Source organism: Sorex araneus, chromosome 1, assembly GCF_027595985.1.
Source record: "Sorex araneus isolate mSorAra2 chromosome 1, mSorAra2.pri, whole genome shotgun sequence".
Taxonomy (NCBI): Eukaryota; Metazoa; Chordata; class Mammalia; order Eulipotyphla; family Soricidae; genus Sorex; species Sorex araneus.
The window spans coordinates 244,262,902-244,289,750 of record NC_073302.1 but is presented as its reverse complement, the minus strand read 5'-3'; the positions used below and the strand labels follow the sequence as shown (position 1 = coordinate 244,289,750).

General features: G+C 39.9%; 1 protein-coding gene across 1 annotated transcript; it reads right to left on the bottom strand.

The window, feature by feature from the left end:
* SUCLA2 (succinate-CoA ligase ADP-forming subunit beta) lies at nt 1-26,849 on the bottom strand. Its single transcript, XM_004604570.2, has 11 exons — nt 26,677-26,849; nt 21,984-22,164; nt 18,559-18,658; nt 18,043-18,205; nt 14,527-14,655; nt 11,894-12,032; nt 5,381-5,542; nt 5,143-5,285; nt 4,175-4,295; nt 3,215-3,303; nt 1-793 (listed from the first exon to the last, which is right to left on the bottom strand). Exons 1-11 carry the CDS (start codon nt 26,764-26,766, stop codon nt 719-721), a joined length of 1,392 nt encoding a protein of 463 aa, XP_004604627.1. The 5' UTR covers nt 26,767-26,849; the 3' UTR covers nt 1-718.

The following is a 26,849-nucleotide window of genomic DNA, read 5'->3' as shown; positions in this document are numbered from 1 at the left end:
TCCAGAACACATTGGGAGATTTTTATTAACTTAAAAATGACATTATTAATTCTGTCTGCTAAGTTGCTGGTAAATACAACTTCATTTGATGCGAACCTAGAGGCTCTTCTTAATACCACAGGATCATGACGACTTGGAGTAATCAGTGTTTTGTCATAATTAAAACAATGTTTAAATAATTAACAAATAACATCACTTAAATACTTAAAAGAAAAATCTAGGGAGTGTTTGAAAACTGTTTATAAATAGTGACTGATATATTTAATTAGGCATTTGATGTTCAGAATAAACACTTCTTATATAAAACACTAACACATTGCTCTACTAATAAAGCTAGTTATCAGATGTATTACTAGCACTAAAGAATAAAGCTTTATCTTATTTTATTTCTCTTCATTATTTTATTTATAGGATTCATCAATGAAGAATGCTGTATCCAACAATAATAAATTGCATATTGCAAGTGACATTCTTTAGAAGTGAAAAAGAAAGCTAGAACAAAAGAAAAGTAGATATCTGCCATACATAATTTTTTATATAAACAGTCTGTTTTGGACATTAGAATTAAATGCAGATGAAATGCTTTAAAAAGGTTTTGTGCCTAAGAGGAATACAATCTCCACATATCAAGGGGGAAAAGAACAATAATAATAGAGAACACAGTATCTGAACAATTGAAGCACATTTTACTCCTTCAACCATATACCAATTTCTCCAATCAGATTGGCAGCTGAAATTTCACGTCTACCTGGGCTTGCTTGGCTAAGGTCACTATTTCAGAAAGCTTTACAACCTAAAAGGAAACAAAAAAATCTCTGTATTCTCACAAACAAAAAGTACTACTAGTCAACATGACGTTAATGCATATCTAATATTTACTCATTGAAAACAACTGAATTGGGAGGAGAGGAGTCCATGAAACAATGGTGGAGGGATCCTAACACTCTGGGTGAGTATGACTGTTTCCACAATGCAACTAAAAATAATATTGTACTACTGTAAAAATATTTTAATCAAAAAATTAATTTTAAGTAAATCAAATATGTGGGTAATGCTGGCACTGTTATAAATCACTACAGTCTCGTAAGAATTTACCAAAATATAATAAAATCTGGCTCTCTTGATAATATACTAAGAGAGTACCTTTAAAACTACATAAATTTAATATAATATATACTTATACACATTATAATTAATATAAGTAACAAGGTATTAACTCAATTGTATTTATATATACATATGCATATATATGTATATATACATATGTGTACATAAAACCACATAAATTTAATATAATATATACTTATACACATTATAATTAATATAAGTAACAGAAGGTATTAACTCGATTGTATTTTTTATATATACATATGTACGTATATACGTGTATGTATATCATTTGTTGTTGTCGTTGTTGTTGCTATTCTTGGGCCACATCTAGCAGTGCTCAGGGTTTACTCCTAGCTGTGCTAAGGGACCACTACTGGAGAGCTCAGGAGACCATATGGAGTGCTGGGGATTGAACCTGGGTCAGCTATGTGCAAGGCAAACACACTATCTGCTATATAATTGCTCCACCCCTGAAAAGCATTTTTTCAGCATTTCTAAATTAAAATCTGATTGAAAGATTTTGTATACACTGGGGGACTGGAGCGATATCACAGTAGGTAGGGCGTTTGCCTTGAACTCGGCCAACCCAGTTTCGATTCCTCCATCCCTCTAGAAGAGCCCGGCAAGCTACTGAGAGTATCCTGCCCCCACAGCAGAGCCTGGCAAGCTCCCCGTGGCGTATTCGATATACCAAAAACAGTAACAACAAATCTCACCATGGAGACTAGTTGCCCGATGGGGCAAATCAACAAGCAACAGGACAACAGTGCTGCAGTTATACAACAGTATACAATGGGGCTGGAGAGAGAGTACAGTCATAAAGAGTACCCTGTATAGTCCCCTGAGAACCAGTAGGAATGATTCGCAAGTGCAGAGTAAAAGTAACCACTGAGTTAGGTGTGGCCCAAAAACTTAAAAAAAATAATAAAGGAAAGAAAATGCTTTGCATTGTGGGGTATATAACAAGACCGTTTGTCTTCTTTTAGTCTACATATGTATTTAATACCCTGTCTACATATATATCCAATACCTTACTTGATTATTTATACATATGCATTCTAATTTTAATATACATTTGATTCTAATAAGACTGAGTCACTAAGTAAAGTGAAGTTTATCAGTTACAAAGGCAGGGTGGGGGGCTAGGGAGGTGGCGGGGTGGGGGGAGTTATACTGTGATTCTTGGTGGTGGAATATGTGCACTGGTGAAGGGATGAGTGTTCGAGCATTGTATAACTGAGACTTAAACCTGAAAGCTTTGTAACTTTCCACATGGTGATTCAATAAAAGAATTAAAAAAAAAAGACTGAGTCACTGTATCACTGTTGTCCGCTGCTCATCGATTTGCTCAAGCGGGTGCCAGTAATGTCTCGATTCGTCCCTGTTGCGTTCAGGGTCAGGGGGATGAGGCCCATTGTTACTGTTTTTGGCATATCAAATACACCACTAATAAGACTATATATGTATATAGATAGATATAGATATACATATACATATACATATATGTATATGCATCACTAACAAATAATAACATATATAAACTGATATCACTTGAGATTTTCTTCAAAATAATCTTAGGTGGGACTAGAGAAATTTCTCAGTGTGATACAGCAGTTGTCTGGGCAAGGCCTTGATCCAGCACCACATGATCCCCTAAGCACTGTCAGGCATATCCCAAGTAGCCCAAATAGGTCAAAGCACTGTCCACCATCCCACACTAAGCTTGCCAGAAGTCACCAAAGGCCTCCTGAGCACTGCTGGGTATGGCACCTATAAAAAATACATCAATAATCATAGGTGAGAAAATAAATAATTTAGCTGAAACATTTATTAGCAAGATTAGCTGACCTGTTTTAGAATTCATGTGCTCATCAATCTTTCTTGTTTTGTTTTGTTTGGGGGCCATACCTGGCAATGCTCAGGGGTCACTGTCTGCATTTAGGGATCACTCCTGGCAGGCTCTGGGGACCATATGAGATACTGGAAATCGCACCTGGGTCAACTGTGTGCAAGGCAAATGCCCTACCCACTGTATTATTGCTCCAGTCCCAATGTACTCATAAATCTTTGAAACATTTTGCGATTTTTCCTTAGGTTAGCTTACCATTTTAGCAGCCTCATCCAAGTCATCACAAGCAAGAATTTTCAGTCCACTGTCTGCTATCAGTGCCTTAGCATCATCAACTCGTGTACCTGGAAATGGTTAATGAAAATATAAATATATAGATATATTAAATATTTACACAAAATCATTTTTAGTATTTCACAATATACTACAAGCATGAAATTCCAACATTTAGTTTCTTAAATTAATGCTTCTAAATCAAAGAAAAGTCTGGGCTTATAAAAAGTTACTTAAGACATATATAAAATTACATGGGGCTGGAGCGATAGCACAACAGGTAGGGCATTTGCCTTGCACAGGGCTAACCCAGGTTCAATTCCCAGCATCCCATATCCCAAGCACCGCCAGGAGTGATTCCTGAGTGCAGAGCCAGGAGTAACCCCTGAGCATCGCCGGGTGTGACCCAAAAAGCCAAAAAAAAAAAGACATATATATAAAATTACTTAATACAAGTATTTTGCCTTACAATATCCATGATAACTAAAGCAAGAGAAAGAATTCATGACAAAGCATAACAAATACAAATGTATCAAATAACACCAAGTAAATCAATGACCAATTTTACTCAGTGTTAGAAATACTTTTAAAACCCACATTTTTAACATTTCTTCTTTTGTATACTTTTATTTAATATAGTTATGGGCCAGAGACATAGTATAGGAAGTAAGGCTCTTGCATTGTATGTGGTCACTCCTGGTTTGAATCCCCAGCACCATGCATGGTCCTCTGACCACCATCAGAGGTCACTCCAAAGCACAAAACCTGGAATAGTCCCTGAGCACTTCTGGTATGGCCCCAAATTCACAAAAATATAAATAAATTAAATAGAAGCTATTTGAAAACACTACTTATTTCATTTAAACTGAACTTCTGAAAATTATGAATTTATAAATAATAAGAATTTATGGAACACTCATGCAAGATATCATTTACACTCACCTTGTAACCGTACCACAATAGGTATTTTAATGTCCAGATCCTTTACTGCCATAACTATACCCTGTGCAATAACATCACACCGCATGATTCCTCCAAAAATGTTGACCAAAATAGACAGTACCTAATAAAATAAATGTTTTTAGTAGATTAAAATGTTAAAAAAGGTGATTATCTGTCCTTCTCCAAGAAAATACTACCATCTGTGACTTATGATAAAAAATCCATGAAAGGGTTTTAGACCAAACCACATTACTCTAAGTCTATTCAGCCAACCACCCACCAGAATTTATTTTCCCTTCCTTGAGTGATTTCAACACCTGGCTTATATAAATCTCAGCAATCCCATATAAACAAGTCATCCCAATTTTTTTACTTATTTCCTACTAAACTGAGTCCTCAACATTAGCCCAAATCAAGTTATAATTTCAAGGGCCCAGCTCAAAGGTAGAACACATGCCTTGTGCATAGTTTGATCTTGGGCATAAAAAAAAATAATAAAAATTTTTTTAAAAAAGAGTATGTCACAATATCACAAACTGGCAACATCTTTAAGTGTGACCTTTTCTAAATTTAGATCATTTCTTCATTTATTCGTATCAACTCAACCATCTTCTCTCATAAGCCAGGCCTTAAAAATTATTCAGGTTCGGTATCAGGAAGACAGCACAAGGGTTAGGGTACAGGCCTTATATTATGTGCCCATTCCAGCAGCACCTGACCCCTCGACCATAAACCATGACAGGATATTGTACTGAAGACCCCAAAGCACCACTGGGTGAGAATCTAGTACTAGTCCCCGGAACCACGAAACCCAAGAAACACTGCATCCTCAGGCCGTGGAATCAACTGAACAGCCCAGGTGGTCAGAAAGAAAAGTCTAATTATTTAGCAGAAAACCACAACCACTATTTAATTTAATTAATCAAGTTACTGTCATCCAAATTTTACAATAAAAGCCCTGATCTTACGTTTTTATCTGATGTGATGAGTTTAAATGCTTCCGTTACTTGATGAACTGTGGCACCACCACCAACATCAAGAAAGTTGGCTGGAGTCCCTCCATGAAGTTTTATTATATCCATTGTGGCCATAGCCAAACCAGCACCATTTACTATCAAGAAGGAAAAATGATTTGTATAAACAACTAATACAAAGAAGATATTTTAATCTTGGCCAATCCAACTCTAACATAAAATGATGCAGTACCTAGACAGCCGATATTTCCATCTAGGCCAATGTAGTTGAGATCTGCCTTAGCTGCATCTTTATCCCTTTCGTCTTCTTGGGTCCAGTCCTGCAGATCAAAGATTTTCTTCTGGCGATATGCTGAATTAGAATCAAAATTGATCTTTGCATCCATACATAGCACTTTGAAGGAAAAAAGAAAAGTGATATTAATTTCAAGACAGATAAACTATCTTTAATCAAGCATTCTTTAAGGGAGATATGTATTTTAGTATTTTACTATGTATAGAAAGTACTCTCATTTATGCTCACAATTCAATCTGTTTTTTTATAAAAGACCATTTGGGAATTAAAATGACTCCATCGATGTGTGCTAAAAGTAGACTATGGACTGAACATGATGACCACTTAGTACCCGTATTGCAAACCATAACACCCAAAAGGATAGAAAGAATAAAAGGGAATGTGCCTATCACAGAGGTTGGAAAGGCATGGGAGGGGTGTCAGGAGGGGTACTGGGAACATTAGTGGTGGAGAATGAGCACTGGTGGAGGGATCAGTACTCAATTATTGTATGACTGAAACGTAATCACTAAAGTTTGTAAGTCTGTAACTGTACCTCACGGTGATTCATTAAAATTGTTTTTAAATTTTTCAAAAAATAAAAACATAAAACTACTCCATCAAAGTCACTGGTTCTACATTTATCCTAAGTAACAGGTACTAAGAAGACACACCCCCACACACCATTGAAAAAAAAATAAAAGCAGACCTCAGAAACAATTTTTAGATTTTCTGGTTGTTTTTATTGGTGTGTGGTGGGGGGAGGGGGTGGGTGGGGGGGGTGGGTGGGGGGGGGGTGGGGGTGGGGGTGTGTGTGGTGTATGTGTGTGTGTGAGAGAGAGAGACAGAGAGAGACACAGTGTGAGAGAGAGAGAGACAGAGAGAGACACATCCATTGGTGGTCAGGGGTTATTCCTGGCACTGCACTCAGGAATTACTCCTGGTGTTGCCCGGGGTATTATATGGGATGCTAGGGGATCAAAGCCCAGGGTATTATATGGGATGTTAGGGGTTCAAAGCCAGGTCAGTCTCACGAAAGGCAAGTGCCTTACCAGCTGTAGTATCTCTCTGGCCTCAAACTTTTTTTAAAAGGTTTTTATTAATAAGAATTACCTAGCTATATTCAAAACTAATTCCTTCTTAGACCCTAGATCCCACTGTATGCAAGGCACGAACTCCTGTACAATTTCTCAACTTAGCTCCTAACAGATAAACTAGCATATTTTAACCCATTTGGAAAGTTCAAGAGGTAAAACTCTGAACTACATACAAATACTTATAGGACATTGAAAGGAGAAGGTGGACACACATCCAAAAGAACAAAAGCAACCGCTGTTGGAGAGGATGTGGGGAGAAAGGGACCCTCCTACACTGCTGGTGGGAATGCCGACTGGTTCAACCCTTCTGGAAAACAATATGGTTGCTCCTCAAAAAATTGGAAATCGAGATTCCATTTGACCCAGCAATACCACTTCTGGGAATATACTCCGGAGAGGCAAAAAGATATAGCCAAAATGACATCTGCACATGTATGTTCATCGCGGCACTATTTACGATAGCCAAAATCTGAAAAAAACCTGAATGCCCAAGAACAGATGACTGGCTAAAGAAATTTTGGTAGGATGTGACCCAGGGGGCCACACGCGTGTGCAGCTCCTCCGCAGCTGCACCCGCGTGAATCCAGACCCAGCTGAACCAACTACAACATGGACTGCTCCTAGCAGATTGTTTCCTGCCAGAGAACTAAACTGCGACCCCATGCCCGCCCGGGAGGGGAAAGGTATTTCTCTCTCTCGCCTGTCCCTTCCCTGGGATGAAGGGCGTGGGGACTGCCATATTATGACGACCACAGATGGGGTTTACAAGCTTGCATTGATCGAATATCCGGAAGAAATCTCCCTGGACTTAGTTGTTAAAGTACAGAAATACAAAACCTCATTTCTCTTCAGAACAGGTCTGACTCTAGTGGGGTGCTCCTAATAATAAGGGTGAGGTTTGTGTTGAAATATTGAATGTAACCAAAGTAAATAGAAAGTAAAGTGAAATTTATCAGTTACAAGGCGGGGGGGTGCGGGGGTGGGCGGGATGGGAGGTGTACTGTGGTTTTGTTTTTTTTTTTTTGGTCTTCGGTGGTGGGATATGGGCACTGGTGAAGGGATGGTTTTTTCCAGCATTGTATGACTAAGACTTAAGCCTGAAAGCATTGTAATTTTCCACATGGGGATTCAATAAAATAATTTTTTTTTTAAAAAAAGAAACTTTGGTACATCTACACAATGGAATACTATGCAGCTGTCAGAAAAGATGAAGTCATGAACTTTACATACAAGTGGATCAACATGGAAAGTATCATGCTAAGTGAAATGAGTCAGAGAGGGACAGACATAGAAGAATTGCACTCATCTGCAGAATATAAAACAACAGAATGGAGGCCTAACACCCAAGAATAACAGAAATAAGTACCAGATTTGCTCCATGGCTTGGAGACCAGCCTCACATGCTGGGAGAAAAGGCAGCTCAGATAGAGAAGGAAATACCAAGCAAAAATGTGATGGGAGGACCCATTCGGAATGGGAGAGGCATGCATGGAGCAGACTACAGACCAAACACATTGGCCACCCAAGACCTCCATTACTAACCACAATGCCCAAAGGGAGAGAGGGAACAGAGGGGAATACTCTGCCAATAAGGCGGAGTGGGGAGGGGAATGGGGTGGGAGGGGGTGGGAGGGATGATGGGGTTAACAGTGGAGAACGGGTACTGGTGGAGGGATAGATACTCAAGCTGTATATGACTGAAATACAAGCACGAGAATATGTAAACCTGTATCTGTACTCCCACGGTGATTCATTAATAAAAAATTTAAAAAAAAAAGGAGCAGGTGGAATTAGGATGGCAGACTAGAAAGAAAAACCGAAAGCCAGTATCTCCTCCAAGTCAGCTTGTGAGAGCAGAAGCTAGATGGGTAAGTTACATAATCTCTTGGTAACTCAAGTTTCCTAACCTGCATCAATAGGAGAGTAGTTGTAACTACCTCGCAGAGCTGCTATAAATATTAACTAAAGAGGTCATATCTGTAAATTGTTTCCAACAGTGCCTAGAACATTTACTATTTTCACAAGGTAAGTGAGGGTGGGAGATACGTATTTTTTTAAATTTTTGGTTTGGGGATCACACCAGCATTACTTGAGGGCTATTCCCAATCTGTGCCCAGAAATTACTCCTGGTAGTGTCCGGGGACCCTACAGTGCCTCAAATTGACACAGGCTTTCTGCAGCAAATCATGAGCCCGGGCCTAGAAACCAAAATATACACAATCTCTTTCGCCTGGTTATATTTCAAAATTATGAACACTGAAAGATCTGAATGTAAACTAAAGAAAGAAGAAAAATCTGAATGCAAAGATTTTTAATTGAGGAAAATTAATACAATAGAATTAAGATATATGGGGGCTGGAGCGATAGCACAGCGGGTAGAGCGTTCGCCTTGCACGCAGCCGACCCGGGTTCGAATCCCAGCATCCCATATGGTCCCCTGAGCACCGCCAGGAGTAATTCCTGAGTGCAGAGCCAGGAGTAACCCCTGTGCGTCGCCAGGTGTGACCCAAAAAGCAAAAAAAAGAATTAAGACATATGAATGAGAAACAAAATTAATATTCTCTATATGCCAGCAATTAAAGATCCATATACCAGCAATAAGAGAAAACAACAGAAAAAATTTCATGCAAAAACACATCACTACACATAAACTAAGAAGAAATATAATATTAATATTATATAATACTATATTTATATTAAAATAAATAATACTAAAGAAGTAAATCTATGCATTTGAACTTTCAATAACATACCAGTATTTACTCTAAAATTTAAAGATTGCCTAGCAATAGGAGCCAGTAATTTGGCATCCAGGTACCTACTGCAGAACCAAGGGCACAGGGAACGGGTGACCTTCTACAGCATGAAAAACAGAGCATGTGCACATGAGCACATGAGAATATTAACAGTCTCCTAGGGCTAAGGTTACTTGCTTTTATGCAATTTTCACTTCATTTCTCAAAAGATCTTTGAGTCAAATTTATTCATATTTATTAAGAAACACAAATCTAGAAGAGTAAATGGATAAGAACTGAATCCTTTAAAAAGGAAACATTTCACCTATTATCAAAGTTCAGAAGTATTAATGCCAAAGAAGAAAGAAACAATCCACAGATTTGGATGTAAACTATGAGATAATGAAGGGTAAAACAAAAATTAGTAGGTTGGAACAGGAGAGATAGCAAAATGGGTAGGGCACTTGCCTTGCATGCAAATCCAATCTGGGTTTGATCCCTAACAACCCATATGGTTCCTTGAGCCTATCAGAAGTGATCCCTGAGAGCAGAGCCAGGAAAAAATCCCTGAATGTGCTGAATGCGAAAGCTGAAAGTGCCCCCCTCCAAAAATAATCAGACTAATCAGTAGAAAACGATAAGGAAAAGTGACTACTTGAATAAAAATTAAAGCTGAAGCAACACCTTGATTAAGAGTGACAAAAAGTAAAAGCAAAATTTTATATTGCAGATGAGTATCTATTATTCTATAAATAAATCCAAGAAGAAATAGAATACCTATGTAAAGTCATCTAGGGGCTGGAGAGACAATACTGAGAAAACTATGGAGCATACTCTGCATATAATTGACTTGAGTTTGATACCTGGCACCCCACCTGATCCTTGAGCCTATCCTGGTATCACATGATGCCCCAACACCACTGTGTAGGACCTATACTGACCATCCTAAGTGCAAAAGAAAAGCTGTTAAGTTGAGAATCAAATTCTATTTCTCTAATGACTGAAAATATTAGAAGTGATACAATATCAGCATATAGATTTGTACAATAAAGATTTGTGTTGTCTCTGAAGTCTGAAACTGGTGGAGACAAAAATGGCTCCAAAACTACAGCTATTTTGCATTTTCACAAACGACACGCTAGTTCAACACAACAAAACTTTTTGCAATAACAGAAATGTTCTATGTGTGATGTCCAATATGACAATCATATGTTGCTACTGAGAAACTGAAGACTTTAACCTTTTATCGTTCTCATTAACTTTTATTGTCACATGTGGCTGGTGGCCATCACACTGAACTTTAATCACTCTGTGTGGAAATTTTATATAAACAGATTTAAGGTTTCTGTTTTACTGGGTCTCTTTATTTTTCCACATTCATTAAATTCTAAATTAAGCTTCACAAGGAATTCGCTTCCTGTTGGATATCATTGGTTTGTCCTGCTCCCCTTGCCACAAGGAGTTTAGGTTTATCAGTCACACCCATCAAAGTGCTCCCGAGTCACTCCCATTCCTTTGTTTATCTGTAACCAATTCTACCAGTTTATCTGCTCTTCCCTTAATATGACTGCTAATTTGTAAGGTCAGAACTTCCTAGGACACTGAATATTATAACATTGCCTTTCTCTCCTCTTTATGCCTTTTGAATAATTTACTTTAAAGCTATGTCTTTTTTGTGTAGACACAAGAAGACAATATTATGTTTTTATAACTTAGGACTTAATTGGCCTCAAATATTATTCCCTCCCGGGCATCTGCCTTCTCCACTTAAGCCTCAGTTGCCCTCAGTTCCTAGCACCCCAAAGTAGGGTCCCCGATGTGGGACGGGAAGGATCCAGGGCAAGCGGTGAGTTATGTGCTACCCTGGCATCGAGATGGGCCTGGCCAAAGTGCCTAATTCTTAACTGTAAGTTAAGAGCTTGATCACAGACAAATGCTGTCATGATCCAATAGTAATTATGAGACTGGGACCCTGCCAGGGATAGGAAAGACTGATCTGGCCTGAGCACTGTAGTCTGAGATTGAGATGGCCCTAGGAGAGCAATTCTATAAGCTTTAATGCATCTCTTATTGTGTCCATACAAAATAATTAATATTATGAATTCTTATATGTTTGCTGGCTGAGGAGAAGAGAAACACATTCATGGGACTCTGCCCTTGGGTGGATCCTCCTGCTGAAAGAGAATTAAGTCCTAGGAGAAGCATCCCCTGAGGGAAAAGAACCTTACCCTATTGCTGACCACACATATGTGTATGCCCCAACCCCCTCATGCTGTGGAGATTTAACTAGGCTGTAAGAGTGGGTTGGGGGCCAGATCCACGGGGGCCAGATCCACAGATCGAGAGAGAGACCGAGAGCCGGGAGAGAGGCAGAGAGAGAGAGAATGAAGTAGGATGGGGGAGAAAGAAGCAGGAGGAGAATCAGAGGAGAATGGAGATGGACATGAAATAAACCGATCGAGCAACCAGTTTGGCCTTCTTCCTTCCTTCGCCTGCCTCGCCGCCTGCGCGCCCTTTCTTTTTATTTTTGTGTTTTATACAGCTTCCTATGAATTTTAACTTTTAAAAATGACATATAATAGACGAATATACAATACACAAATACATTAATTAGTGTTTGAAAAAAGGAGATACTTTACCAGTGCCATCTGAATCCTCTACCATTGGGTTTATTTCTACCATGGTTGCATCGTATTTTAGAAAAAGATTGTAAAGCTTGACCATGTTATCTGCTGCAGAATCCACAGTATTAGCTGGAAATCCCATCTTCTGTGCAAGCTGAAAGCAATTTCTCTCTTTATTACAGGTATGTTACAGATGTTCAATTAACACTGAATTATCTTGAAAACCCATGTATATTTAAGTTATAGGTGTCATTTATTTTCAAACAGTAGTCACTGAAATAGCAGCTATTATTACTAAATGGTTAAACAAAACTGAATTCAAAATATCCACAAGGCAGGCAATATGCCAGTTTTACAAATAAGAAAGAGATACAGAGAAGTCAAGTGACTTGCCATTCACCTAGATTCCAGTTCCAGTGTTTATTCCATAGCCTCCATACTGCCTCTAAGCCTTTTGACCAACCTAAACTGAGAAAAGAGGCTCATATTTTATTAAAACTGCAAATTAAAGATGGACTGCAATGGTCCAAATAATGGCCAAAATATTTAAACCTCCTTATTTTACTATACTTTAGGCAACTGATGGAGAGTATCAACTAAACAATGAAGACACATCTAGTCAAAGGAACACCAAATGTGAGCATCTAATACAAGGTAGAAAAATAAGATATAGATAAAAGTTCCAATTTCTTAGTGGATGATCAAGCTAAGAAATGTCATTTTTTGGTTTAAACATTTCAAATAAAGAGTAAGAAAAGATACAGTGGTTTATCATTAGGAAATATTTTTTTTCTTTCTTCTCCATCCCCTCTCTCTTTTGGTTCTTTGGGGCCACAACCAGCAGTGCTCAGGGCTTACCTCTGGCTCTGGGCTCAGGGACCACTCCTGGTAGGTCTTGGTGGACCATACGGGATACTGAGGATTGAATCCAGTTCAGCAGTGTGTAAGGCAAGAATCCTACCTGATCTCTCTCTTTAGGAGAGATTTTTCACTTAAAAGACTCTCAAACTAACTATTTAAAATGGAACATTTGGGAATTATGCAATTTTATCAACCCAAAATGCTATTAATCTGCCATGTACTGGGATCGATACTATATGTTAATCACTCTAAATACCATAACCCCACTGTATTATTTCTTCAACTATTTTCATAAATCAAGCATTTTCTAGATTAGTAAAAGACTCAAAGACCTGGAACGCATACTTTGCTGTGTGAGGCCTAGCACTCAGTTCAATCCCCAGCACTGTATAGTCTGCAAGGCACCATGACATGTGGCAAATAAATCAAATATTTCCTTTTTCAACTGAGTTTTTCTTTCATCATTCTCCCTTAACTAAAGAATCAAACCCTTGGGGCTGGAGTGATAGCACAGCAGGTAGGGCATTTGCCTTGCACGAGGCCGACCCGGGTTCGATTCCCAGCATCCAATATGGTCCCCTGAGCACCGCCAGGGGTGATTCCTGAGTGCAGAGCCAGGAGTAACCCCTGTGCATTGCCAGGTGTGACCCAAAAAGCAAAAAAAAAAAAAAAAAAAATCAAACCCTAGTCCTTTTCAATCATTATTCCAGTCATTTGCCCTTTCAGATCTGCTGCAATCTTTATCAGATCTGCTGCGATCTTTATCAGAAAAACTTCTCTATCTCATCTCCCGTTAGTCCCACTATATATACACACATATATATAGTTAGTCCCACTATGTCCCACAGTATCATATATCATATATATAGTCCCACTATATCCCCACAGTATCATAAGTTAACTTTAACACAGCCTCCCCACTGTTATTAACTTCATTCAAATTTTGTATTTGTTGGTTTGGGGGTTTTATTTTTAAGTTTTTGTGTGTGTATAAATGGATTAAACCCATGGTCTCACATGTTGCAAGGTAAGTGCTCTACCATGAACCACAACTCTAAAATCCTTTCAAATTTTCATTTTAAGAGGGGTTACTTGTATTCAATATCCAAACTAAATAATACAGCCCTATGACTCCATAAAATATACAGCAAATAAATGGATGATAGAAATGTGTTAAATGCCATCACTGGATGTAAAATCCAAACTAGGAGAAGTAACAATGGATAATCAGTTCTATTCAGCAGATGAAATATAAAAAGAAAAATCTATAGGTTAGAAAAAGCCTATGAAACACATTAACTGACAGTAATGAAGGACCTTATAAGGATCCAGATTCAAATTAATTATAAAAGAAAAAACTTAAGACAGGGATCTAAATGACTATGTGAGTAATAAGAAGAAATGAATCGTTAATTTAACTCATTGATTCGTTCATTCATTAATATGATATAGTGACTATCTGAAAAGACAGCTTATATTTTAAAGATTCAGTGTGATAGTACAGACAGGCAACTTGTCTTGCATTTGGGCATCCCAGTTTGGCTCCTAGAACTCCACAGGGTTCCCTGAGCACCAACAGGAGACAATAATAAGCCCTGAGAACTACTATATATGGCCCAAAAAAACAATAAAATGAAATATTTATGGAGAATATAGAGGAAAATATTGTAGATGCTTAAAGTTTCAGTGTGAAACAAGACATCAACAATGGAAGACCAAAATAAAGGTGGTTTTGTGAATCATTTCACTGGTATAATTAAATTAACATTTTTAAGAATTCAACATACCCGGACAGCTTGTTCCTTTTTGATTCCTTCTACAATATCAATAGGTTCCTTAACAATGGCCTCTGGGGTCTCAGCAGCAACATCTTCAATGTTGACACCACCTTGAGAACTTCCTATTAGTACAGGACCCTGTCCAGGAACAGACATAACATCTAAGTCTTATGTGAGCTCACAATAAAATTCCAAACTCTGTTTGTGAATATAATCTGGTGGTATACCAATCACTTCCCATTTCTATTTTAAAATTTTCTTGAAAATGTATCCTTGCATCTTCTACATAATGCCCCCTTATAAATATTCAGGTGAAATAACGAAAAAAAGAGGAAAAAGGAAAAGGAAAACAATAGTCTGCCTACAAGGGAAAATGATTAAAAACAAAACAAAACAAAACCTTATACCAAATATCACTAAAATACATAAAATATAATCTATGCAGTTTCATAAAAATGAAGGGAAATTACTATTTTAAAAGCATCATAAGGTAATTAAAACAGATTATTGATAGCTGAAAGGGAGTCTACTATTGCAAGTAAATACACAAAGAGCTACTTAAAAAAAAACCTGACAATTATCATAAATAAAATAAGATAAAACATATATTATATATTGGGGCCAGAGTGATAGTACAGCAGGTAGAGAGCTTGTCATACATGCACCCAACCTGGGTTTGATCCCTGGCACCCCATATAGACCTCAAAGGCTGCAGGAGTACAGAGCCAGGAAGGAGTAAGCCCTGAGTACTCCCCAGTATGCCACCCTTCCCCACACAGAAACAAACAAAAAAACAAGTAAAAATCTTAACATGCAAAAACTATAATAGGGCCTGGATAAAGAAACTGTTGTACTTTTGGCACCTACCCCCAGGACACAAAACTCTCTGCTCAAACTACTGGATCTCAATGTGCCTGTCAAGTTGACAGGTGGGGAAGGGGTAGGGTTTGGGGTACGGAGAGAATATGGAAACACTGGCTGGGAAGAAGTTGACACTGGTGGTGTTGAAATATTGTCACTGTCACTGCTATCCCGTTGCTCACTGATTTGATCGAACAGCACCAGTAACGTCTCCACTGTGAGACTTGTTACTGTTTTTGGCATATTGAATATGCCACGGGTAGTTTGCCAGGCTCTGCTGTGAGGGCAGGACACTCTCGGTATTCGATATGCCAAAAACAGTAACATTTTCTGATGGGGTTGAAATATTATATGCCTAAAATTCAACTATCAATAACTTTGCAAATCACAGTTCTTTTAAAAAAGAAAAAAAAAATTGTGGTATACTCCATTCAAAAAGGAGCCAAAGCAGTAATACAGCAGGTAGGGTGTTTGCCCTGCACACAGCCAATCCAAGTTCAATCCTGAGTACCCCATATGATTCCCCCATGCCTGCTAGGAGTGATCCCTGAGTACAAAGCCACAAGTAAGCCCTCACTACCACTGGGTATGACCCAAATGGTTTGCAAAAAGCAAACCAAAAAGAAATATCCAAAGACATCAAATACCTAGGAATCAACTTAACAAAAAAATTAACTTAACAAAAGGTATGAGACTTATACCATGAAAACCCCAAGTCATTTAAGAGACAGAGATCTTAGAAAACATACTGCATGTTCACGAATTGCAAGTCACTATTTTAAAAATGACCACGCTATCCAAATTATTATAGATTCAATAAAATCCCTAGCCAAAACCAATCACATTCTTTCAGGACTTAGAACAATCAATAATGAAGTTTATATGAAATCATAATACCCCAACTAGCTAAAAAATACACTGAGCAATAGGAAATTGGGAGTATCTCATTACCAAAGAACAACATTGGAAAGATAAACAAAATCAGCAAATCTTTCAAGTGACTAACCAAAATAGGAAAGACTCAGAAAGGGAGCACTGTTTGTTTAAAGAAGGAAAGTGGGGTGCTGAACAATTTTTTGTTTTCAGAAAAAAGGATGGTAGCCAAATTCATCTGGAACTTCTGCTATAACAAGAAAAAATGGAAAGAAAACATAATGAAAATGTAAATTTTACCAATACAATAGCACATAAAGGTAACTGTCATGCCATTTCCCAAGTAACAAGATTAAAGTCTGCCATATAGAGGTATAGATATCACCCACAAAGAAAAGTGTTTTTTAACTTAGATATTCTGAGTGGGCTTTTACTACCATCTAGTGTTTTACCTTAAGAAATACTTTCTTGGACTGGAGATCTCAGAAGAGTAAGCCCTAAGCACCACTGGGTGTGGCCCCCAAAACAAACAAACAAACAAACAAAAACAAAACAGAGCGGTTGGAGCTCATACTTAACAGGCCCTGGAACCTGGGTTAGATTTCTAGCAACTCATGGTCTGAGCATCGCTAGACCTTCTAGCCCTTGCACTGAACTTCCAGCGCCGTTGGTCAAGAATTGCTGGTGAGGTCCCTGTACCTCCTGCCCACTGTTTGGAAAGCCCCCCAAAATAAAATTTAAAATAAAACAAAAAGAGGGGCCAGAGAGATAGTGCAGCAAATAGGGTGCTTGCCTTGCACATGGAACAGGATTTCTTTTCACCTATGTCTAACTTCACTAAGGAGTCACACTCCTTAAAATCACATAATTTGCTGCTGAATAACACCTTTCATCTAAATAAGTATCAGTGCATCTATTTACTGAAATAGACCCCGAACTCTAGAACTACCAAGAGGCAAAAAAAGGAAAAAGATGAAGGCAGGAATATACACTCCCTTAACAGATTTCAAGACTTTCTCTTTAACTAGAATATTTTACTCTGTTGGAAATTGTTGTCTCAGTCTACAGAATCTACAGATAAATCAGGGGGTTTAAGTTAAGTTGTTCTTTGCAAATTAACAATCTGAAAATCCTGTGGAATTTATTTAAAAAAGGATTTGGCCAATTCCTTTTTTTTATACCATGTTATATTAAATGGTACATTTGATATTAATATGCAGTTTATAATTGACATAAAATATGTGCTTCTGATATGTACAGATTATGGATATTAATATGCAGTTTATAATTGACATAAAAATATGTACTTCTGATATGTACAAATTATGGATCATATCTTTTTGGGGGAAGGGAACCACACCTGGGTATGCTCAAGAGTTACTCCTGGTTCTGCACTCAGTAATTATTCCTGGTGGGGCTCAGAGGACCATATGAAATGCCAGAGATCAAACTATGGTGAGCAGAGTGTAAGTCTTACCTGCTGTACTACCTCTCCAGCCCCAAGGATCGTATCTTTTAAGTCTTTCCCATATAAAGCTGGAGAGATAGTACAGGGGCTAAGGTGCTTGCCTTATATGCAGTCAATCCCAGATCTGATCTCTGGCATCAGATATGGTTCCCTTAAACTCTGCCAGGAGTGATCCATGAACAGAGAGCCAGGAGTAAGCCCCAAACGTAGCTGAGTGTAGCTCCAAAACAAAATTTTAAAATCTATCCCATAAAAATTAAAATTTTAAATTAGCTTTTAAAACAAAATTTATAAATTCATCTGAACTTTCTACAATTACTCACCTGAAATGTCCTCTCCATTGTTATTGCAAAGTAGTATTCTCTCCTGGGATATCTTCGCTCACAAACCAATACTTGGTTGCATATTCTGCCCTTTTCTCCTGTTTGCTTGGTGAATAATTTTTTCCCAATCATTTGTGAGGAGACAGCTTTTGCTTCTTCTGGACTAAAGTAATAAAGAGAATTCAAATTCTTTTCTCCTCCAACTGAGAAAAACATATAAAGCCACAATCTTCTATCACATAACATTTAAGTCATTATTTTCATCAATTCAACAAGGAGTATCTGTGGTTTCTTTGGTTAGTTGGTTGGTTTAGTTTGGTTTTGAGGTCACACCTGCCAGTGTTCAGTGGTTACTCCTAGCTCTGTGCTCAAGGATCACTGGAGAGGGCTTAGGGGATCGTACAGGATGACAGGAATCAAACCTGAGTCAGCCGTGTGCAAAACAAATGTTTTATCATTCTGACCCCAACTTTTTCATTAATAATAAAATGTTTTCTTTAAAAAAATATGACTTACGAAAAAACTATCTTCACTCCTCCTTTGAGGCCACTTTCAAATGTTCCTTTTCCTCTGCCACCAGCTAAAACCTGTGCCTTAATCACAACATCTTTTGTACCTAAATGAAAACATCTGTATTAGATAAAATGCATAGAGCAGCATGCAAGACAGGCTATTTTTCATTAGGTATATATTTTAAATAATAGTATTAAATGCTGTATTCTCATTTACCCACAATGTCATAAAATAAAGCATTCCATATGTGTATTTTCTAGATTTAAAACACCAAAACATTCACCATCTAAATATTTAAAAGTAATTATATACATCAATTATATATGCCATTCATTAAAGTATACTAAAAGTGATTTTACCTTTCCTTCAAAAATTAAACATCTAGTGCCTCTGAAACACTAGATTCATGTTACTTTGGAAACACCTACTACCTTTTGAAGGTACAGAAAACACAAAATTTAAAATGAAATGCCTTTTAAATAGGCTCCCCACCCTAGCTATTGATAGGTGAATTTGCTACCTGTGAAAATTTGAGTAATGAACGCTATTTTAAGAAGAAATATACTATGACTTATGGGGTAAGTGTTAGTACTAATATCAATTTACATTGTCCCACCATAGAAAAACCTGTTAATATACATTTTTTTTCTAATTTTTTAATGAAGCACCATGAGATAGAATCACACTTTTGTGATTACATTTCAGTCATACAATGGTCAAGTACCCATCCCTCCACCACTGCCCATTCTCCACAACCAATGTTCCCAATATCCCTCCCGCCACCCCCGCCCCATCCCCTAACATATGTTCCTGAGCTGTTTTGTTGTATGAAGTACTACCAGGAAGAAATTGAAATGTTTATTGAAAGATATCTCTCTTTTTTTTTCTTTTTCTTTTTGGGTCACATCTGGCGATGCACAGGAGCTACTCCTGGCTCTGCACTCAGAAATCACCCCTGGCAGTGCTCAGGGGACCATATGGGATGCTGGGAATCGAACCCAGGTCAGACGCATGCAAAGCAAACGCCCTACCCGCTGTGCTATTGTTCCAGCCCTATTGAAAGATATCTCATACCCCACATATACTCCATGAGGAAATTATACCAGTTTTGTCTTCAAAATTTATCTAGAATATAACATCACCACCAGTTTGGATTCTGGCCCCAGACACCATTATATTCCATCTAGATTACCGTTGTCACCCAACAGAATATTCCCACAGCACGGTTCTGCGTTATAGTACAGTGGGTAGGGTGTTTGCCCTGAATGCTGCTGACCCGGGTCTGATCACCAGCACCTATATGGTACCCCAAGCACCACCAAGAATAATTCCTTAGTGCAGAGCCAGGAGTAACCCCCCCTGAGCATTCAAGTTTATACTTAAATCTCACATGATCCATGAAGCCTGATCACCCTCATACTATAGTCTGCCTACCTCTGATCAATCTCTCACTTATCCTGCTCCACTTGTTTCTGTAGAAAAAACAATCTTCCAACATACTGTATCATTTCCTCATGCTTATCTTTTGTTGTTTTGCTTCTCTGTTCAAACATAGGCTCCAGGAGGGTAAAATCTTTGTGTAAGATGTTTGTTTGAATGGCTACCCAATAATGGTTACATCCTGAGAGGGTTCCTAGCATATGATGTTTTTCTGAATGTTGAAAATAAAATATTTTAATAAAAATTATTTCAAATTTAGATTTTCTGCTATTCTTAAAAAATTTCATTATCTGGTCCTCAAACAGAACTGATTAGGCACGCCTTGTTTACATAAGACCTTTTTTAATTTGCTATAGTCTCCACCATTCCCAAGTATAAAAACAAATAGTAGAGGCCAGAGCAATAATACAGAGGGTAAGGCATTTGCCTTGCATGTGACCTGGGTTTGATCCCTGGCACACAATATGGTCCCCTGACCACAGACAGGAATGATCCCTGAGTGCAAAGTCAGGAGTAAGGCCTGAGAACCGTGGGTTTCTCTTCCACCTCCCTCCGCCCCCCACCTCCCTGCCAAAAAAAAAATTAGATGAAAGTTAAAGAAAACTTAGAAATTTCCTTTAAACTAACAAGCTTATTGAGACAAAATCAGGCAGTCCAAGGGCTATGGCAAATAAGAGAGAACATATCTAAATGAAGAGGTACAGTCGCCAATAATTTTACCTATTTCTGGTTCCCTGCTAAGTTAGTTTTCCAGAACTTTACAAATATTCATTAATATCCAAATAGTGCCAATATAATATGAAAATGGTCAGTACTTAAAACTGGTGCTCTGCATAGCTAAATTAAAACTCTTATTCACTGACATCATGGGGCTGGAGCAGTAGTACAGCAGGTAAGGCTTTTGCCTTGCACTCGGCCGACCCGGGTTCAATTCCCAGCACCCCATATGGTCCCCTGAGCACTGCCAGGAGTAATTCCAGAGTGCAGAGCCAGGAGTAACCTTGTGCATTGCCCAGTGTGACGCAAAAAGAAAAAAAAAAATCTTCTGGTACTAATTTACTTCTTGAAAGACAAACAGGACAAACAGGAGCTGGGATGGTACAGTAGTTGACAAGGGTTCAATCCCTGGCACCACACAGACGCTCAAGCACTGGGTTCCCAGAGAACCACCAGTTCTGGCCCCGGGAGTCCCAAGCCCACCACAGACAACACAGGGCCTGAGCAGCATAGCATCCTCAGGCCCTTGCAGTGAACCACCAGTTGAGTTGGTCAATAATTGCTGGTGGGGGGGCTGGAGTGATAGCACAGTGGGTAGGACATTTGCCTTGCACACGGCCGACCCAGGTTCAATTCCCAGCATCCCATATGGTCCCCTGAGCACCGCCAGGGGTAATTCCTGAGTGCAGAGCCAGGAGTGACCCCTATGCATCACCAGGTGTGACCCAAAAAGCAAAAAAAAAAAAAAAAAAATTGTTGGTGGGGTTCCTGGACCTCCTGAACAGCACTGGGAGTGCCCCAAAGAAAAGACAAAATGCACTCACAGTCCTCAGCTAAGTATGGAATGCCTTCATAAAGGTAGTGTCTGCTCTTCTTAATTCTAAGGATCTCATTAACCACAAATCCTACTCCCATACTATAATCATTATTTACAACTTTCTTTGACAAGAACATACTTTTTGGCCCAGGGATGTTGCTGAGTGGTCAAATGCAGGCGTCACAGGTGAAACCTTCCCCACTGTAATATTCCAGCTGAAAATAGGAATTCAGCTTCCGAGAACTAATACATATTATTCTGAAAATTAGTACCGAGAGCTTTTAATAATCTCATAGTAACTTTAGAATGTCAAGTCACAAAGTTCTGCTTTCTACTCTTTTACGCAAATAAAATCTCTTAAGAAAAGCTACACGTTGTTATAAAACCAAAAAGTAAATTTCATGTTATCAAAGTTCCCAAGTTAAAGTGCCTTAAGTTTTTCTTAATTTAGTACCTAATTTTTTGGCAATTGCATAAGCTTCATCTGGTGACTTAGCCACTTGTCCTTTGGGAACAGAGACACCAGCTTCTTGCAACAATTCCATACTCATGTATTCATGTAATGAGAGATTCCTTTGCTGTTGCTGCTGCACTTGGAGTCCATGGTTGTTAAATAATCCAGAACTTCCCAGAACCTAGAAAAATTGGGGATATGTTTATGAGACAATGATCTGACAGTTATTCTTGTTTAAAAACATTTCAAAATGATTTGTATAGAATTCCTGACTCCTGAGAACATAGTCAAAATACTAGATTAAAAGACCAACATGCAGGATTGGAGCGTTATTATAGGAGGGCATGGGCCTTGTATGTGGCTGATGCAGTTGGATCCCTGTCACCCCGTAAGGTCCCCCAAGCCTACCAGGAGTGATCCCTGAGAACGAAGCCATAAGTAAGCCCTGAACACTGCCAGTAAGGCTCAAATAAACAAATAAAAGAGATCAAAATAAAATATTAAACATACCTAAATAAATTACAACATAAAACCACAGGCTATCAGCTAAGTATCAAATTTTACTCTATAGTTTTCATTATTTCCTCATCATTTCTAGCCCTTATCTTGCATTTTTGTTATTGATGCTTGTCTTTTGCTTTGTTTGGGGGGCGCTCTGGCTTGATACTAATAGTGCTCTGGGAACCGTGTGATGCCAGCGATTAAACAAAGGCTTCATGCAAAGAATGTGCTCCAGCCTTTAGAGCCATTTCACTAACCCTATCCACATCTTTCAATTGCACTTTTTGTTACCGTAACTCTAATAACCCATGAAATATCTCCATCATGCTAAATTCCACAGCTCTAAAACCTATCTCATCTTTTCCACCAAAGCAAAACTTTCAAACTTTCCTCTCTTCACCATTCTTCCAGCATCTAACAAATGTCCTCACACTACATATAAGGTATCACTGTATCACTGTCATCCCATTGTTCATCGATTTACTCGAGAGGGCACCAGTAACGCCTCCATCATGAGACTTGTTCTTACTGTTTTTGGCATATTGAATACCCCACAGGTAGCTTGCCAGGCTCTCTGAGAGGGATGGAGGAATCGAACCGGGTATATTGTATTACATATAAGGTAAATGAACAATTTGGTACTTTATCCTGTCATACATTCAAGACTTTACTCTCTAGCTTCTTCTATGGTGACCATTATGCTGTGCTATTCAGAAACCCCCTCATTAGGACCAAGGCATACACAGTCCCAGTTGCCAAAAGTGCTGATGACAGTGCTCAGCTGAATCTGCTCATTGGCACCCACCTGCCCAAAGTCATACCTCCTTCCCACTGTTTCCAGTGACTGGTCAATGTGCATTAGGAAGGGATGTCAAAATATGGAGTCACCCAACTTCAGATCCACTCTACATTTAATTTAGATCCATCCTAGTTTCCCCCACTGGAATGGCAGGAGTCCCCTAATGCAACACCACTACTTTTACTTCTACCCAACTCTCATTTCTTCATTCTCCCACAAATGTTGAACCAGAGATCACTTGGACTACAGGTAACATCTTGAATGCATTCCTTCTAACTAATTTCCTTAACTAGTATTACTGTATCACTGTCATCCCATCGCTCATCGATTTGCTCTAGCGGGCACCAGTAACGTCTCCATTGTGAGACTTGTTACTGTTTGTTGGCTTTCCTTAACTCCTTTAAAAACCCAGTTGTTTGTCTTTAAAAACCAGACTGCAAAAGCTCCTACAAAATATTGGCAAAAACAAACTCTTCTTTTCAATCCATGTAGAACAAAGGTTCCCAAACTTACTTAGCCTATCACCCACTTCTCAGGAACACTCCATACCCCACCAGCACCACCCTGGAAATCTACCTACGTAAAGCAACAGTGGCCCCCAGTTGCTCCTGAGGCTGTTACTACCCCAGGACTGCTCAGTACCACTATCCTCCAAAAGGTGTATTGCCCACTTTGGGAAACACTGACACAGAATATTCATTCATTTGGGAAATAAAAACAATAAAACAAAAATCCTTACACTTAATCTAACACTAGAGAGAGGAAAATCTGTGTTTGAATTTGAAGGGAACAGACAATAGTGTGTGTATACATGTATATATATATATATATACGTATATGCATATATGTAATAAGGTTATGCAGACAGTGCTAAGAAAAAAAAGTTCCTTGGTATAACTGAGTTAGAATTATGCTTTCAAAAAAGAAGCAGAAAATAGAAATAAGATGTCCTTCTGTCAGGGCTGGAGCGATAGACCAACCTTGCACTCGGCTGACCCAGGTTCGATTCCCAGCATCCCATATGGTCCCCTGAGCACCGCCAGGGGTAATTCCTGAGTGCAGAGCCAGGAGTGACCCCTGTGCATTGCCGGGTGTGACCCAAAAAGCAAAAAAAAAAAAAAGATGTTCTTCTGCCAGCTAATAAATTGGAAAGGGAAAGAGGGAAAGGAGTGAGCAAGTTGGCCTTTAAGCTTCCTGTGGTAAAGTCATAAAAATGAGAAGTGTTAAAGGAAGGATACACATCAGGAAGATCTCTAGCATCTACAGGTCCCAAAGCTCCGCTAATTTACACCCTTGTCTTAAATCAACAAAAATACACAGAAATACCACCCTCCTTTTTTTCAAATTCCTCAATTCTACTGACTTTATATAGTAATATGAAGAACAAATCAAGCCATTGAAAGCCTTGATTTGACCATGAAATCATACTTTTAAAGTGTTAGCTATATACCTCCATTATCTACAGAGAACATAGGATACTGAAACACAGTTCATAAGAAGCAAACATTTAAATGAGTCTTAGAATGAAAAACTTTTTCTTAAAGGGACCATGTGAAATATTTGCAATAAAACTACCTGGTATGCTTCTAAAAATGCAGTACCTCTTAAGACTCACTCATAGTAAGTTTAAGGTAAATTTAAAAAAAAAAATCATGTATAAATCCTACAATAGGAGTTAGAGTGATAGTATAGTGGGTTGGGCTTTTGCCTTGCATGCAGTCGACCCAGTTTGATTCCCAGCATCCCATATGGTCCCCCAAGCACTCAGGAGTAATTCCTGAGTGCAGAGTCAGGAGTAACCCCTGTGCATCGGCAGGTGTGACCCAAAAAGAAAAGAGAGAGAGAGAGAGAGAGAGAGAGAGAGAGAGAGAGAGAAATCCTAAAATGGACTGGGAGCTTGTCTTGTGCTCAGCAAACCAGATCTAATTCCAGCACTGGATATGGTCCCCCCTGAGCAGAGAGGGGACCATATGAGGATTGCTCCCACCCATCCCCTATGCCCCCAGCAAAAAAATCACTTAATCTATTACTGGCGAACTCAAGGAACTCCACTACATAAGATGAAAGTATTATAGCTTTAAAAAGAAAAACAGGTCTTCACCAATTCATTTATGGCATGTCTGAGTTATTCAGAACAGAAATGAAATTCTGGAATTGCAAGCAAAAATGAGGCTCTTCCTTGGGTGTCAACACTGGGAAGAGGAGGCCAATTCCTATGTTCTAGGGGGGAAAATGTAGAACAAATTTCAAGCACATAGGTTATGGAAACAGTTGTGGAATCTATATCAGTTATTGTTTAAGTAGTATGACTACAATAGTGTCAAGGTTAATGGCATTGATATACGTAATTCCTGCACTCCACCATCACCAAAGCACCCAAGACAACCCTTCACCATGAGCCTGTGTCACTTCAAGTCTGACCTCTTCACCTCTCCCTGCTGGGTCCTCTCAGCTTTGTAACTCAGGACCAAGGATTTGTCACCGCTCCTAGAGTCTAAGCACTTGTTCTGTTTAAATCCTACAGACATGAGACCATGCCGTATTCATCCGAACACGGGGCACTCCGGTTCCATCCCCAGAGTAGGGCACTGCACACCCTCCCCTTTTTCTGACAGCGGCAGGGAGGTGCACGGTGCACCCCCACTTCTTGATCCCTTCACCCGGAAAGCTGTGGGGCGCCGCCCTGCTTCTGGGTGGCTCGTGAGGCTGCAAAGGGGTACCGCACGGGAAAACTCATTCCGAGCAGCGGAGCAGCGGAGCACACGCTCCTCACCCAACAAACACCAAACACGGCTTGGTGGCAATGAAGCGATCCAGGTTTTCTCACTTCTCCAAGAGGGAGAATGGGAACCATCGTTGCGTTGCTACTATGAACAACTAGCGTTACACAACTCCGGGGGGGTGGGGGGACGGCAGAAAGGGCCGGTCAGCGAGCACCGCTTGGTCCAGTGAACTCGCCTCAACCCCCCCCCCTCCGGTTCCCGAGGGAGCTAGAGTACATCTGAAGGGCATTACTCCCCACTCCCCAAACCAGGGCCGCGGAAGCGTCGCCCCCTCCCCCCGCAAGGGGGCACGATCCAGAAGTGCCCCCCGGCTCCCTCCCCCTGCGCTCAGACACGGACGCCCCCCGCCGCCGCCCCCCGTGTTCCTGGCCGGCCCCCCCACAGACAGCTGCGAGCGCGCGGGCCGCTCGCCCTCTCGCGGGGGCACTTCCCACACCCGCCGCCCTTGCGGACCCCGCTGAAGGTGCCCTTAGGTCCGCGGGGGTCACCGACCGCGAAGCGACCCCCGCGCCGAGTCCCCACGCGCCTCGCACACCCGAGTCAGCTCGCCGCGCTCGCCCCTTCCTCTCGCCGGCCCTCGGAAGGCGCCCGCGGACGGGGCCGCAGTTACCTGCGCGGCCGCCCGCAGCGCCGTCTGCGGCCGGTGGCTCCGGAGGGTGGTCCCGGCCAGCAGCCGGCTGTAGAACATGGACGCCGCCATTGCTGTGTCCGACCCCGTCCCCTGGGCGCCCCGCGCAGGCGCAGACACGCGGCCCGACGCGGCGGCTCCCACCGCGCTCGCCG